Genomic DNA, 17,975 nt, shown 5'->3' with positions numbered 1-17,975 from the left:
TTCCACTCGAAAAATAAGTACTAGGTGAAAAACGTACAAGAGTTTCTATCAATATGATAATTCACATTTCTTGAAAAAATCATAGAAAAATGAGATTTTATGAAAAATTTAATCGTGTGAAATCTCTTTCAAGTATTCAAATTAGGAATAAAGTGCGATTAAATTATCAATGAGTATTTGATATGTACTATTTAAAACTTTGCTCTTTTGATACAAATATTAACTTAAGTATTTGTTTTTATAAAAACTTCGTTTTGTATGTTTGCACTTTCCGGATATTAATATAAAACTTTTTTCGTAAATTTAATGAGATGCAACTTTTTAAAATGGAATTCTTCAAAAAGTTGATAGCTACTAATGCCGTTGTTTCAAAAATCAGTAAACTCTATTTGACATTAATTAAATAAACACGTTCGTTTAATTTAGCTAACAATTAGGTTGACACGATCTGTTCCAAGGAAATATTTTTTTTAAATATAAGCATCGCCAAAGCAACAGTTACCTGTAGATATGCAAAATAAAAGAACACTTTAATAATATAATCACGAAAAAACATTTTAAAAGAAGGTTTCTACAACATATGATGTTTTCGATTTACTTGAAAATGCTTTAAAATAAATTTCGTTTTTTTCCCCCTATCACAAATAAATTGTCTTTAAATTCACTGTTCTAGACAGAAAGTTAACTGCTAAATGTAATTAAGTCATGAATTTTTGATTTCAGTGCAAATAAAATCGAGGAAAATATACAAATTGCGAGATATTTATTTTACCGGATGGGTTTAATAATTTTGAATTAAAAAATGAATTAGTTAAAAAATTAATTAATAAATAGAAATTTTGCCAAGGCTCCAACAATATTCAGCAGTCAATGATTTATCTACCTAATGTTGGCGGACATATTGTCGCATTCCCTCAATCTAAATTTTAAAGCGTTTGGTTCACCCCATGTAGTCAAATGTGCATTGGCAAGGCATGAGGTAATTGCCCCAGTGCTCTCATACTAGGCAATTTTGATTATAATAAGCAAACCAAGCAGAGCTTTATGTTAAGGGAACACGACAGATATGCTCGTCCTCAAAAATAAGATTGCCGCAAAATAATCGATTGTCAAAAAGTCATCGATTGGATTGGAACCATGGGCTAAACTTAACTAATAACGCCATAATATCTGCCCACCTGATATAAAGGACATTTTTAGGTTTTCCCTGAAAAAATATTCAAACCAACATTTTCAAAAGAAATTTTATCCCTTTGTTGAAAATTCGATTTATGTATCAGATTACACAAAACTGCGATTTAGCAACATTGTACTCGATCCAGAAGATTAAAAAAAATCTTGAATAAAGAACTATCAAAACTTTTGTAAGATTTAAGGAAAATTAACCGACATCTGCGTAACATGAAGAAAAAAAAATAAGCATTTAAATCAGGAAAACTTAGCCCGATGGCCATGAACTTAAAATTTTTTGATAAGAGGAAGTGAAATTCTGCCATAAGACATTTGTCTCTTAGCTAGAAATATCTTAGAAAAATGTAATGACAAGTTTAAATAAACGAAAAAGTCGAAATTATAAAAATTATTTTACTTTTTGTCACTTGCCCCAAATGTAAGGGCATCGATTCCCTTAAATGGTGAGCAGCATCGAAATTTGTAAATTTATTCTGTAGTGAACAAAATTGCATCGTTTGTTATTCTAATGGCGTGCAATATAAGAATACCGATGTGGTAAATATAATTGGATGATTAAAGAAACACTTTTTCTTTAATTGAAATTCATTTTATATTACTTTACTGGTCATTAAAATTGCTACACCAGGAAGGCGACACACCACGAACGTGAAATTGCAGGACGGATAAAGCATATTGTGGCATGCAAATGATTAGCTTATCAAAGAATTCATGCAAAGCAGTAGCGACACCTACAATGTGTATAAAAGAACAGATTTGACAGTAAGTTTCTCATAGAGAAATTGAATTTGAGCGTTGTTCTTGTAAGGAGAAATGCCAACCAGCACGGGTCTGAGTTTGATAGTGGTCAAATTGTGGCCTACCGGGCTTGCGGTTTATCATACCGAAGTATTGCTGCACGCGTTGGTCAAGATCACATGACTGTTAGCAGAATATGGAATCGATGGGTTCATATGGAATGCCGTGCAGGATCTCAGCGGCCCCCCATCACTAACAGTAGAGAAGACAGGCATATTATCCACATAGCCTTAATGGATCGCACAGCTACGTTACGAACCCTAAGACAACAAATGGGGTCATTTGCAAGACAAGTTGACTTGCCATGCGGTAGAGGCGAGTGGTTATTTTCAGGTCTAGAAGAAGGCACTCTACTGGGCATCAATTGTGGCAGGAGTTCATAAATCGCCTAAGCAAGCCTACTTATCAAGAATATTTCTTTTGTAGATGGATCCAAGTCCATTCAGACCTATAAGTAACGCAGTGTGTCTCAAGCGCAGCCTGAACACGTCCTGCAGCATTCTGGACATACAAGGGAGGACATAACATCAAATCCCTTGACTGTTATCAGCATTTTAAATGTCAATAATTCCATAGAACTCATCTGACGTCTGCCAGAAAAGGATTATAAATAACAACACTTTACAAGGAATTATCAATAAATTCAACTTAAGTATTTCATCAATTTCAATCATATGCGTATTGAACATTCAAAGGTATTTATAATCACCCTCAATTATATTAAAGTTTCATTGAGATAAATAATTTTAAAAGAAATATTTATATAAAAGTGTTCAAACGTTTTCTATCAAGTAGTGCTTTAAATGTCCTATCAATTATCATTTCCTTTCTACAGAAAATATATGGACTATAAAATTACACAAAATAGAGTCTAGATTTATTTGGAAAATGTGTTCACATAAAACACTTCAAACATTACGGTTTATAATTGTTTATTTCTCAAATCTAATAAAGTTACGACAAAATACACAGGCAAAATTAAAAGAAGACAGCAAAATTGAAACCTTGTTCAATGAGAAAAATACTTGTATAATGACAAAATAACACAGTATATATGCAATAAAAAATATAAATTTCTAAGCAAATTAAAATAAAAAAAAAGAACTTGATAGTGCCATTTACACGTAATTTATAAAATGCCAGATCTACACATGCTTACAAAAAGTGAAATAATAATACATAGCGAAATAAGATATAAATGCCTCAATTATTTCTTTTAACGTAGTTAGCTTGATTATGAAGATTGCTTTGCATTATTATAACACTTCACATTGAATATTTCTCATTTTAAACATTTCTAATGAACATGATTTCTAAAATACAATACTACTTGAATGTAATCACATAACTTCCAAAAAATAACTCACAATGAGCATTATCTGATATGTATTTCAGAATAGTCAGACACACATTACTACAACAGTTTAACATTCATCTGCGGTTACAATAATGAAGAAAATATTTAGTTTTGTAACCATCTTCACACAACATAACAATACCTCGAATGTTAATATGTAAACTGATGACAGTAGAGAGCTTTTGCATAGCATTTGCTTTAAGTTAACCTTTTAAACGCTAACCTTATTATCTACCTCATAGCGACATTGTGACGTGTAGGACATTTTCGGAAAAGCTCTGTGAGGCTCAAATTGCGTTAAAGTTAGGGGGAAACGTAACGCTTTGCAAAATCTCTATTACCTAATGTTAATTGTAGAACTCATTAAAATTTTTTATTAGAATTGACTAATTTTAGAAAATTTTTATTATTTAATTATTAATCAATTATTAACTTTTAATCCATTTATGTACGTCGCAATTTTTCAATAAAATTTTGTCTGTTAACAATTAGTAACAAGAAATCACCTAGAGTTACTAATTAAGTTTTGCAGATATTTATTTTGTTTCATTAGAAAAAGTCGAAAACTTCCTACATTTTGCAGAGGGAACACAATATGCCATTTATCATATAATATGAAATGACAGAAAAAATAGTATTCATTTAAATTAATTTATTTAATTATTGGATGTAGACACATTGTAAAATAAATCGAAAAACTCTAAATTTTTTCTTGAAATTGAGAACTACTTTTTAGTAAAGCTAGCAAAAATGTTAAAAAAAAAAAAAAAAAAAAAAAAAAAGCTGCAATATCAATAGAACGTAGTTGTCAGTAATATAACTAAAAGAATACTGAAAAATAAATTTTCAAAATTAGATTGAATAAAATTATTCTTGTAAACATACGATATTGTTTAAAGCGTCCCTATATTATATTTTACCATCTATATTAGTTTCCACAGTCAATCTAGTCTAATCTTCACAGTCTATTTCAAAAAGAAATATCGCGTTTAACAAATGCGTCACAGTAGTATCTCAATAAAGTAATTGAAGAAAAAAAGATTTTTATATTATAAGTACTCTAATATTTTATTAAATTTACTTGATGAATTCGATGAAATAAAACAAGAATCAAACTTTCAACAAAATTCAATATTAAATTATGAATATTAAATGTCATAGAATATTAAATTATCGGCCGAAAAATTTAATATTAAATGTCATAGAATATTAAATTATCGGCCGAAAAATTTAAACACAAATAAGCGACCATCGCAATTTGTCACAGTAATAAATTTTTATGTTCAAGTGGTGTTCAAAATCTATGGTTTAAATTCTGTTTCCTCTTAACATATCTGTTCTATTTCGCCTTGGCGCAGACCCTTCTTGGGTTATCGGGTTGCTCTTTCTTAATTATTTTGCCACCACTGTTAAAAATCTTCAGCAGAAAACGTAATAGTCAGCAGATGATGCATTTTAACTGGCACGTCGCTCGTGAGGTAATTCGATTGTGTCACGCCAACAATTGCAACAATATATTTAATATTTAGAAACATGACAGCCTCAACATAGCAGGTTTAGAACAAGATGAAATAGATAATAAAGTGTAACAGATCTTTAAATATAGTTAAGTACTCCATACTAAGCAGGCCCAAGTTTTAGTAGTAACTGTTAAATCAGCACGTTTTTACTAAATTACATTCCAAAATACTTGATTTATATATATGAAAGGTTGGATGTATTTCATCGTGATACTTTAAAAATGGCAAGAAGGGTTGTAAAAATGGTGATAAGGTTCGTTAAAGTTGACACTTTAAACATGGAATGGGCACTGTTACAGCCGTCGGTGTAGCATGTGTAGACGCAACCTCTGTACTCTCTGCCGTCGTAATGGCGGACATATTCACAGTAATCTCCTAACTCTTTTGGGGAACAAAATCGCTGAGTACCCAGCTCACCTAAAACAAAGAAAGAGATTTTTTGAGAGACTATCCATATTTATCGTTATCACCACAACACAGATTTCGATAATCTAAAATAAATACTAAACATGCATTTAAAAATAGGAAGAAATGCCATTAAAAAATAAATTTTGAATAATTAAATAAGAATTTTAATTTAAAACAATGTTTCCTCCATAAACGCATTTTAAGAAAGAACAGATATCGTTATCACCACAGCCCAAATTCATCAAAATTTGGGCTGTGGTGATTACTTAAGTTACGAAATCAGACACAAAAACATACTTTATCTGAATAAACATACCTTTTTTTCGACGGCTTCGGATTTCTGACCCCCAAAATATAGGGGGTCGAATATCTCGGGAGCTTTTTAAGAGAATTGGAAAATTTTTCACACAATTATAAAATTCGTTTATTCAAAGAAAATTAATTTTAATAAATATTTATTATTTTTTAATATTTTATTTAATAATAGTCGAAAAATTTCGAATTGTAAGGTGCACAATTTTTAACATCATTTTAAAGTATGTAAGTTTACATGGCAAAATATAAGATTTGTGTGAAATCGGTCGAATAGTGAGAAATTGAATTTTAAAGATTCGACTTTCTTAAAATTTGATTACTCAGGAACTATTTGACCGATTTCACTTTAATTTTGTGTTGTGCCACTTAAACTTACATACTTTAAAATGAGGTAAAAAAATATATATCATACATTAAAATAATCATACATTAAAATTATCATACATTTAAAACTTTTTTTAAAAAAAAGACCTTTTAGCTATGAATTTTTGTTTTTAATCCCAAAACAATAATTCGGATGTTTAATATTACTGCGATGTCATCTATTGGTTAAAGTAATATAAGGAAAAAATATGCAGTTTTTGCCATTAGATAATTAAAAATTGTCACTATACCAAGGTAAAAAAATCCTACCTATTAATTTACCAACCCCAATATATATAATTAATTGACTTCATTTTTGACAAGGGTTCTAAAAATATATGTAATGTAAAAAGATCATCGAACACTAAGTGTGTGCATGTATTATACGATTTATTACATAAATAAAATAATATAAAAAAAATATATGATTATAAGCATATAAATTAAATGATTTTAGCATATAAATAAAAATTACATAAATATTTGCAATTAAAATATTATATTTAAACAGTTAATTCTATATACGTAAATCCAAATGATACTAATAGTATAAATGATAGCAAAAGCAACAGAAATGAACAAAATGAACCATCATATATTTAAAAATTTAGCTTAAACTTGATTGACCTAAATTAAGAGACATTTCATTAATTACACATGAACGTAATTCTAATTTGCATAAGATTTGGAAGGGAGTTAAAATTTTATCAGAAGCAAATTGTCGCAGAAAAAACGATTTTACAAAGATAATTTTGCATAGTACTTATACCTCCATATTTCTGGGACAGATTTAGACGATAACTAAAATTTACGGGATTATCTTTCATTTTCTAAATCCGAAATCGCAATAGTCACGATCTCAACCGTACAAGAATCTGTTTACAAGATAGTAACATGAATTCCTTAAAGCGACGATTTGGCATCTGTTACTATGACAACAAGGGTCCCACGGGCCTCATAACAAAGGAATAATGTATAGTGATTAAAATTTCATCAGATAAAGGTAACTAAACTAACCAGCAAACATAAGAGAAAATAAGTACTCAATCATAGTTGTACTTAGATTTGTTTTAGAGTGAAACTTCTGGATTTAAAACGAAACGATCGAAAAATCGTGTAAAAGTTTTATCAAGAAGAGTTTTATAGTCCTCTAATGGGTCTTATTCCATTGTTGTCATGGAATTTAATAAAATTTTTGATTCTTCGCTTTTTTTTTTCTTACTCCCCATGCTTTTGATAATAGAGTATCAGATGACAGCAGTCTTACAAAATTAGGTAGGAAGCGAAATTTATTAGCTCTAGATTTTGATTTATTAGATTTGGATAAACAACACTTGCTAATTTTTATTTAGAATTCCCACTATTTTTCTTAAAATTATTATTATTATATTAAGTTAAAAAATTTATGCAGTATATAATTTTAGTTAATACTGTATATTCGTGTATTTTTAAAATTTTGTTCAGACTCAGGAAAATTGATTCGATGATAAATTCCCGGTGCTGATGTTTAACATGAATTGAGCCAAAACAACGATCCGTTTCGAAAGTCTGAATACGGAAAAATGTATAAAACCAAGTTATATCTTTTTGAAAAAGCTCATTGCTGAATTTTAATTGAATAATTTCGTCATAAAAAGGAAAGAACATTCAAATTTTAGAATAATGACCAATATATCTCGCTCATTTTGATTGGAAGATGGCCTTGAATTTTACGTTTCAGAAGACGAGTAAAATGGGCAACCGTATAAAACCAAATTACGTCTCTCTGAAAAAGCTGATTGTTGAATTATAATAATATAATTTTGTCAGAAAAAAAGACGTTAAATTTTAGAATAACGCCGAATATATGTCTGCCATTCTGACTGGCAGATAACCTTGTGATTGCAAGAGCTGAAAAATAGGGGCAAGAGCTGAATAATAACAATCTTATAAAACCAAACTATACATCTTAGAAAAAGCCGATTGCTGAATTCTAAAAGTATAATTTTGTCAGAAAAAAGGTCGTTAAAATTTTAGATTTACACGAAATATACGTCTGCCATTCTGATTGGCAGACCTTGTGATTGCAAGAGCTGAGCAAAACGGAAAACCGTATAATGCCAACTTATATCTTCTGAAAATGCTGATTGAGTGAGGGGGGGGGGTGATCAGGGGCGAATCCAGAAATTTTTCCTGGGGAGGGTCATAGATTCAGATTTCCCCCCTCCCTACAATAAATTTTTTTTATAAAAAAAATTTTTTTTTGAATATTTTTTTGAAAAAAAAAAAAAACTGGGGTTTTTAATGCTAGTCTTCTTATTTGTTTTTTTTTTTTTTTTTTTTTTCATAATGAACAATAGGACAATACATAAATAATTCAAGTATTTAAAATCTTTAAATAATAAATGTAATGAGTTTTTTAAAAACTTTGGCAAATCTGTCAATGATTTTTTGAATATCCAAATCAGTTTCTCGATAAATGTTTAATAATGCGAGTCCATTTAATCGTTCTTGACTTTGAGTTGCTTTAAGCCAAGTTTTGAGAACTCGAAGAGCTGAAAAGGAACGTTCAGCTGTTGCTGCACTAACTGGCTGAGTTATTAAAATTCTCAACAACATATTGATTGATGGGTACAAATCGATGTCACAACCATTAATAATTTTGGAAAGATCGTTGGGCACTTCAAGTCCTGCTTACAAGTCTTGAAACAGTGAAAAACATAATTAGCTGGAAAAAATTGATTTTTTCGACCTACATAGGTGTATATGCCCCCTTAAATAATTTTTGTAACTTTTGTAAACTATTGAAAAATTATTATTTTTATTTTTGAATAATAAAAAAAAAAAAAATTGGGGGGGGGGGTCACGACCCCTATGACCCCCCCCCCCCCGCTGGATCCGCCACTGGGGGTGGCAGCGTCCATGTTAAGAACCTATAATGGTCTACACACTTAATGGAAAGTTCTGCTGCAAACAAAGTTGATTTTTGAAAGTTGAAGTTTTTTTCTCCCTCTTTTATTAAACCGGATAAAGATAAAATTCTAAGATATTTTCTAAGTCTACAGTTATTGAAGCGCCTTAAAAATGTCACTCACTACATAGATTGAATTGTTGAGATATTCAATGCACATTAATTTCTCTTTTTTTCACAATGCACATTAATTTCTCTTTTTTTAAATTTATGTTTTTTCGTTGGGGCAAGATAAAAAAAATTTTAATTTAAAAATCAGGATCTTGAATTATTTAATCTTATTATTTTTAGAACTAAAAAAAAATGGATTTGTTAACTTACCATTATATATACCAGTAGTTTTTATACAGTATCTAGCTTCAAACACGTCAGAACAGGATTCTGGTCGTAGTGGATTAGGATTCAGGAACTTTTCAAGGCAATCCAAAGTTTGGGTAGAGTTACATCGAAAACAGCTAATGGCAGTTCCTGAGGGGAAAAAATAAATAATAATGAAACATATTTGTCATGAAATCGTAACTCTAGAGATGCAAAGCCTCCAAGCTACTTTTTTCATGTCGGTTGTACAAGCCATAACTCGATTAAATCTTCATAGACTGACTTTATATTTAAAGTTGTACTCTTTGTAGAAGTAGGAGTGTTTTACGTTATCGCACAGTTTTTTCTGCAATGAGGGACCCTTAAATGTCACGTGAGCTTGTTTATGGCAACTTCGGATACCCTTCTGAGTAAAAATAAACAAATCACAACCCCCCTTAGGTTTACGTAAATAAGTCGCAAAACAGTAACTTTTACAATAGTAATCTAATTTTAGCATTTAATTCCAAGAAGAAGCAAATCTTGACGAAAAATTAAATTTATATTTTAATTTATTTAATGAAATTTTGAGAATATTCGTCCAGTAGTCCAATATCGGTCATTATTTTTTTTAAATTAAACATTTAATTTTTCATAACTATACCTTGTTTTACAACGATGAAGACAAAAATGAGATATCATTTAAAGAGTGCCACGTTGGAAATATTTATTTTGTTGTTGTTCATTTTCGTCGCACTAGAGCTGCACAATGGGCTATTGGCGACGGTCTGGGAAACATCCCTGAGGATGATCCGAAGACATGCCATCATAATTTAAATCCTCTGCAGAGGGGATGGCATCTCCGCTTCAGTAACCCGACAACCTGCACGCGAAGTCGAGCACTTTACGGTAGAACAGTTTAACGAGGACCAATACCGCACACCCTCGGTCCCTACGCAGACTGATCCAAGTGGTCACCCACCCGCACACTGACCGCAACCAGAGATGCTCGACTTCGGTGATCTGCTGGGAACCGTGTCTTAACGATCAGTCCACTGCGGGACAAATATTTATTTTCAATGTGAATATCAAATTTGTAAAATAACTTTTTTCATCAAAATAAAAAAAAAAAAAAAAATTGACAGCCAGTAATAAAACAATTTCCAGCTAACATGCGTAAGTGTGTGTGTGACACCCTTTTATTAAACAGAGAACATACAAATATAAGTTCTGTGATACAAATTGGTAAAATAATTTTTTTATTTTTTAATTTTCACTATATGATAACAACTTTGCTCACTTTTTCACCCAATTTTAAAAAAAAAAATTTGACAGCCATTTTTAGAGGAATTTACAACTCAAATGTGCAATGTACGGCACGATTTTCAAAAGTTGCAAGAGTAGATACTATTTACAATCTCCTAAAAGATTTAAGAGAGACACGAGAATTGAATTAAATGTAGGGTTTTATGACACAAGGGTAGAATGTTTATGGCTACGGAGAGGAGTGACAAAGTGCACATTTTGTAAAAAGGAAAACGTCTACACTTAAAAAGGAAATACTGTAGAAGTGGGCAATATGGGGCCCTCGAAAGATTGTAGCGCGACCTCTTACTTTCTAACCGTAAATAGGATTAAGTTTTGGAGGAAAGAAAGGCGATGTTTTAACATTTAAATTCCAAGATGTAGAGGTATGATATCAAGGTCGGTGTCAGAAGATTTAAATCTTCCAATACTTCAATATTTTTTAAGAAATTTTCTTTAAACATTTTTAAATACTGATTTATTTAAAAATTAAAGATATAAGTTATTTATATACAGTAAAAAAAATTTAAAGAAAATTATTAAGGGAAAGAATTTTTTCATTCACAGAAAGTTGAAAATTAGCTAATATTCAATTTATTTTCTTCTTATAACTGTCGTTGAACAGTCAACCCAATTTTATGGGTTTACGACTACTAATGTTCTACTCCGTAGCCTTGTAATTTTGAACCCGATACAGAAGTCAAGAGAACTCCTGGATCGAGTATTGGGTGAATTTGCCTTCGTGGAGGACTTTTTGGATGGAGCTAACCCGCATTTGCGTTACATGAAGGGGAAGACCACGAGAACCTCCCACTGTTAGCCTGCCGACAAGGGGACTCTAACCCATGATCCGTCTACCACTTTCACGTCAGCCCTGTGGTCGGTGCAAGCCGGATGCGGAATTAGTATCGACTGGGATTCGAACCCGGTTCGCCTCATTGGAAGACGAACGCTCTATTCCCTGAGCCATCGCGGCTCTAATATTCAATTTTATAACAAATAAAAAGTGTGTAAAATTTCATAAGTTTTCTAATTCGTAAGTAAAATATGATTATTTTTTATATATTTTTAAAAGCCAAATTAGTATTGTTCTCACTATACTTAGAAACAATTAAGTTATAATTGATTGATAAAAACACTGAATCTGTTAGCAGGGGTCTGTCCAGACATTTTGTGAAAGGTCTGGTTTTTGTGAAATTGTGAAAAATTACTCACATTCTTTCAACCAGGGTCCTGCTTTTATGAACTTGTGCAAATAGGGTCCGGTTATTGCAAAAAACTTTTTCAAGGAGTTTTTAAATTGTAAATAGATACAAGATTATGCTCAGCACTTAAAATTATAATTTAAAAAATTAAAATTTCAAAAATAAACAGCAATTGCTGCTTCTAAATTAGAGATGCAACATACAAATATTTGGTATTTAGCTTATACTGCTGAACGCAGAATAATCATTTCGGACGAATAATGGAAGAATCGTCTGACGAAGACAAAACTTAATTCGTTTACGTCCATCTTTCTTGTTTTCTGCCCTAGGAAGGGTTAGCGCAATTAACAAAACAATAATGAAGAACAAATTTGTGAAGGGTCCGATTAAAAGAAAAATCATTTTGTGAAGGGTTCGTTTTTAAATTAAAATATTTTGTGAAGAGTCCGTTTTTATGAAAAGATATTTTGTGAAGGGTCCGGTCCGTTAACGCAGCGGTTCTTAACCTATGGGTCGCGATCCAAAATTGGGTCGCGAAGCATATTTCTTGGGTCGCGCTGAGTCGAATCAAAAAATTTAGTAATACACCAAATAATAAGTAATACCAGCACCTCCTAGAAGAAGTCATTGTGGCTTACTCAGCCTAATTTTGACTTTTTTTTGGGTCGCGTCATGAACATATTTCTTAAATTTGGGTCGCGGCTTAAAAAGGTTAAGAACCACTGCGTTAACGGACCAAATTTCTTCTAAACAGACCCCTGGTTAGGGTCTCCAAAAGCTGAAAATGTTTTTTGCGGTTTATCGCAAAAGGTTGTGCATCCCTAAATTAAATGGAAAAATAAATTTGCAACTTAGAAACTCTGAATAAATGAATGAATAAATAAAAAAAAATAGATATTAAAATTAGATATTACGCAGGAAATGATTTAACTTTTAATTTTGTCCGAATTTGTTCTAAAAATAAAAAGTTAGCTGGGATAACTATTAAGAATAAACCGAATTCCATAACATAAAAGAACCTGCTTAAGAAAACAAAAAGACTATCCCTATTGCATAAATAATACATAAACAAGTTTGGTCTCTTTCTATTTACGAGAACACGTGAAAATAAATCACATCCATTTATTCTTTCAGTGATATTCTTTAAAACCTGTATTTTAACTTCATTACAAACAATTACTTTCAACGATTCGACGGTGATAAAGAAGAAGCAAAAAAGAATATATATTTACGGCAAAATTTTCAGACGATTAATAAATTTATGCGGAGAGTGAGATGAAGCGAAACCTCTCAGTCAAAAGATAGGAATAAAAGTTGCTATGGTGATGGAAAGTGCAACAAAGCACTTAAACATCGACCCGAATTCTCAAATGTCAGCATTTGATTCATCATTCATCCTATCGAAGCATTACTAATAATTAATTGTGCATATGTGATTCCAAAGAATACCCTTGAGACAAAAAACATGTGTTTTGAAATCAACGATAGAAGATAACGGAAAACTACTGATGCAGTTTAAAATTTAGTGATGAGACATCATTGAACCCACTTGAAGAAATAATTTCATACACTTTTTTTAGAAGAGAGATAATGAGAATATAAAATTAATGTGTAAAAGTTATTATGTAATAAACCAATTACTTTATATTTTTAGAGTCCTTGTCAAATATTAATTAAAAAAGCACACACATTTAAAGGGAACAAATGATTATTATATAGAGGGGGAAAATGCTATCGTAGTAAAGAAACACAATACAGACTGTAATTAAATAGAATTTAATAGAGAGGAGTTGAGAAGGCAATTATTTGAAACACCTAAGTTTCACCTCAGTCAATCAAACTGTTTTTGATTTTTTTTCACCCCGCCTTCTTCACTAGTGATTCCACAGGATCTGATAGGTTTATGTTCCTTTTAAACATTAATTTGGGTTCTAAAAGATATATGTTGCAACAATAAGTAGATAGTAAGTCGAACAGCAACTTTTTAAAACTTATTTACACTAACTTCACGAAACTCTAAGTATATAAACAGATTTTACTTTTTAAAAATTACTAAGCTGGAAATCTTCTTAAATATCAATATTTTAAATTTTAGAAGCATTAAAAATATTTCCAAGCATTAGCTTTTCACAATAATTTTCCATTATTTTCATAATGAAATAGAGTCAAAAGAGTATAGAGTCAAAATGCAAAAATTAAGTACTATACTGTCGAACTCCATCCAAATTTCATGCCTCTATGACAGTGTTTCAAAAACTTATGACTTTTGTGTACCCTTTCTTAATTTTTCGTGACGCTGTGTTCCACTAATAAAAAAATGAATGTATTTTTTATAATAAAAAATTTCACAAAAGTTAAAAATCACAACTAGCTGTTGACACCACTAATTATTAACTGTTAACTCTGCAAAAAACGCCAATAGAAAAATACGTAATTGTAAATTTTCATGGCCAGCTTTGTTTTTAAAATTTTTTTTTTTGAAATTTTCGTTTGTTGCAAGATATTTCGCATAAGAACGCGTACCCCCGTTAAACTGTTCCCGTACCCCTGGGGGTACGCGTACCACACTTTGGGAAACACTGCTCTATGATATAGCAGACATAAATACAGTGCTGTAGTTGAGGGGGAAGGGAACGCAGGAAAACGGCGTTCTCCGAAATATTTCTTTTTGCTGCAGTAAAAAAAAATTTAAATGTTTGAAAAAGATTTCAATTCAATTTATAAATTTTTCATGAAACAAAGCAAAAATTCCTGCTCGATTGTGGGGAAAAATTTTTTTCCTTCTGCCAGAAGTGTCAATTGTACTAATCAGATTCAACAGCGCGAGTGCTGTTTCAAATCTTATTGGTGCAATTTTTAAGCTCGTTTGTAAACAGGCGCAAGGAGAATAGCTATAAGAATAATAATAATAAATGTTATAGCATAAACGGAAAGTTTAATCCTTTTTATAAATTCCATGTGGTTTGTAAAATTTTAGACTTAAAAGTGATGCAACTATGCTTTCTTAATTTTTTAAATCATTACTTCAATAACCAAAAAAAAAAAAAAAAAAAAAAAAAAACGAAAGATAAGAAAAGGTTCTTAACTGAAATACATAAGTGGGCAGTGGGTATAAAAAATTGACAACTTCTTATTTTATACAAATATTTTAAGTAAAGGAACGGTCAAAAGAACTTTATATTTTGATAGTAATGGTATATAGTACCTTTGCAACATTCGCTATATGTTTGCATTAGTATGCGCAAGTCAACCCTGCGCATCCTGTTGCAAATTTGTAGGAATTCGCCTCATATGTCTCTTGTTTCTAGCTCACTCACTCAGTGTTACTGGTAGGGAAATATAAATTGCATTGATAACTGATAAATAGAATTATTTTTCCTCAGAAAAAAAAAAAGTCGTCAGCACTTAATACCGCGTTAAATGGTTATCACAACTTTTATATTTAAAATTTGTTAATATCATTCTCAAAATCATTTTAAACCAAATTTATAAAAAAAAAAAAAAAAAAAAAAAAAAAAAAAAAAAAACCAAAAGTGTACATTTTGGTTCAATTTTAATATAAAATTTTCCGAGAAAACAAGACTGTTAAAGGGGTAAAGAAGGTGGTTTTATCTCTTGAAGCGTGATATTCTCATGAAATGAACTTTACATGATCAGCAGAAAATTATCTTTCTCTTATGAATGAAGATGAAAGAAAAATAACGCCTCATGGATATATTTCATAGATCCGAAATGTTAGGCAGAACATAGCATCCTAACTGTTGAGACTCTTTTTGTTACATATTTTGCACGTTCGAAATTTTATTTAAAACTTCGTACTTACAAACAGAATTAAAACTGTAATAATGAAAATTTTTCATTATGAGGGAAATCCCAATTATTTGACAAAAAGAAGCAAACCACGGCTCTTTCGAAGATGCTTACGCAAAAATTTTGTTTTCGAAACTTGCACAATATTTATTATAAAATTACTTTATATAAGGAGTCTTGAATACAACCTATAGGTTGCTTCATTATCATCAGATTCTAAAAATAATATCTAATTAGAGATTGAAATACGCGAAAACGTTATCATCAATACCTGACGAATCACAACTAAAGAAAACGGTTTTGAAAATATCAAAACCGGTTTGATTGTCGGATTGACGGGAAAATAGGAGTCTATTAATTGCTTTTTAGCATAGAACCTGTTTTCTCAGGCAATCAAATAGGTTTTGATGTTTTTAAAACCAATTCCTCAAGTTTTGATAAGGTTTTCGTTCTTGAATAGCGCAGAATATAATTTGTCCATTGTGTATGATAATGATAATGTGTTCAACTTCATTTTTGGCAAAGCGTTTTAAAATCTATATTAACGGTAGTAATTACGAAATATCCTGCCTACAACAGTGGCTTTTATCCAGTAATGCTTAAAAAATAATAAAAAATAATTTTTTTATTTAGCTCGCTTATTTGTGACCATTTATTGGTAGTTTCAAGTTGAAATGATTGTAAATCAGAAAAATAAGTATTTTTTTATTCATACGTATTTGGATGTAATTATCCTTCATTAACTTTTAACAGCGTTTCCTCATAAATAGCTTTTTTTCTATTACTATTCATTCAAAATATTTATTGGATATAAAATAAGTAAATTGTTGTGCTAGTGATTATAATAAATTATGCAAAAAAAAAAAAAAATTATCATTTTACTATAACGAAGTCTCCCAAGATAAAATTTCTGACTAGAGTGAAATTTTTAATCTGAATATGTTAAATAATATTCAAAATAGTCTCCGCATACCGAAATTTTTAGATGCAAATCTTTCCGATTTTGTTAACTTTTGGAAACTTTTTTTTCGTGTTTTCGTCATTTTCAGAAATTTTTAGACAGCTTTTTTTTTTCTTTCAATTTTCGCCATTTCTTTAAACTTTCAAACTTTTTATCTTTTTGATTTCCGTCATTTTTTTAAAAAAGAAAACTGTAATTTAATGTAGGAATTTTTACGACGAATTTATTCTCAGACACGCCTGTTTCTGATGCAAATCCTATAATTCATTCCAGCAAAAATTCATCACTATTTTTGCTTGGTTTTTTTTTTTTTTTTTTTTTGGAAAAAAAAGAAATTACTCATTTTAAATAAATCTTCATTCTGACATTAAAAATAAAAGCTCTCTCTTAGGATGCAAAAATTTTTATGAATATTTAACCACGACAATAAAAGCAATACAAAAATTTATTTATCTCTAAATTGACGAATTATCGGCAATTCTGAGCATTTTATTTTTAAGTAAAATCCGGTATTTTATAGGATAACTAGGTATTTTATTAAATAACTGGACAAGTTTTTTTTTTTATAACCGTCATTGAACAGCCGAACCAATTTTATGGGTTTACGATTACTAATGTTCAACTCCGAAGCCTTATAATTTTGAACCAATCCAGAAGACAAGGGAACTCCTGGATCGAGTAGTGGGAGAAATTTTGCCTTCGTGGAGGACTTTTTGATGGATTTAACCAGGGCCGCCTCGAAAGAAGGAGGAGTTATAGTTCAGGGGGCCACGGCACTCGTTTTGTGACGTCACGCATTACGATCCAGATACGTTTCTTCACTTTCTCTCTAGTAGTTTGAATGTTGTCAAAAAGAGATAGTTTTATTCATAAAATTTCAAGCTCAGCTTTTTTAGTAGAAAAAGAATCTTCGTTTCAACAAAAACATTGTATTTACTTAGTAATAATTTCAAAAGAGTATTAATTTAGTTATTTTTATATGAAGTAGTGCAGAAAAATAACTTTTTCATCTATCTGCATATTTATAAGTTATCAGTTAAGTTGACGTAAAACGAATTTCAAGTAATTTTTAAAAATGTCTCTTCTGCCTAAATTACGTGACATTAATTAGAATTTAATTTATTCTAATTAAACATAATTTATTTTATACCAGCTTCTTTTGCATTTTAAATTACCAAACCTTTAACCTAATAAAATTTAGTGCAAAGGAAATTATCATCCATAAGAAAAGTTGAATCTGAATGTATAGAGAGATAACTAGTCAATTCAATAAATGCTATGAGTTCCGTTAAAACATTTTAATTACAGATGGTAAATATTTCTTCTCCAAATTACCTTTTTTTTAAATTCAAAAAAATAAAAATGTGATTTAGCTATGACGTTGCTTAACAATTATTTATTGCAAATTATATTTTAAATCCACATAAGTTGAACAACCAACTACACTATTTATGATTCAACTAAATCTTTATTCAATCTATTGACATTTACTAAT

General features: G+C 30.2%; 1 protein-coding gene across 1 annotated transcript in view; it reads right to left on the bottom strand.

The window, feature by feature from the left end:
• Positions 1-2,904: 2,904 nt before the first annotated feature.
• The window catches only part of LOC107441512 (UPAR/Ly6 domain-containing protein bou), a 35,386-nt gene continuing 20,315 nt past the window's right edge, over positions 2,905-17,975 (bottom strand). Inside the window, exons 2-3 of the mRNA XM_016054802.4 lie at positions 9,224-9,370; positions 2,905-5,283 (exon numbers count right to left, since the gene is read on the bottom strand). Coding sequence (XP_015910288.2) covers positions 5,069-5,283; positions 9,224-9,370 — 362 coding nt within the window. The 3' untranslated portion in view covers positions 2,905-5,068. The remainder of the gene's footprint in view (positions 5,284-9,223; positions 9,371-17,975) is intronic.

The sequence above is a fragment of the Parasteatoda tepidariorum genome, chromosome 2, assembly GCF_982258835.1.
Source record: "Parasteatoda tepidariorum strain Cologne lab strain chromosome 2, Ptep-v5.0, whole genome shotgun sequence".
NCBI classification, from domain to species: domain Eukaryota; kingdom Metazoa; phylum Arthropoda; class Arachnida; order Araneae; family Theridiidae; genus Parasteatoda; species Parasteatoda tepidariorum.
This window is presented reverse-complemented; position numbering and strand designations above follow the sequence as displayed.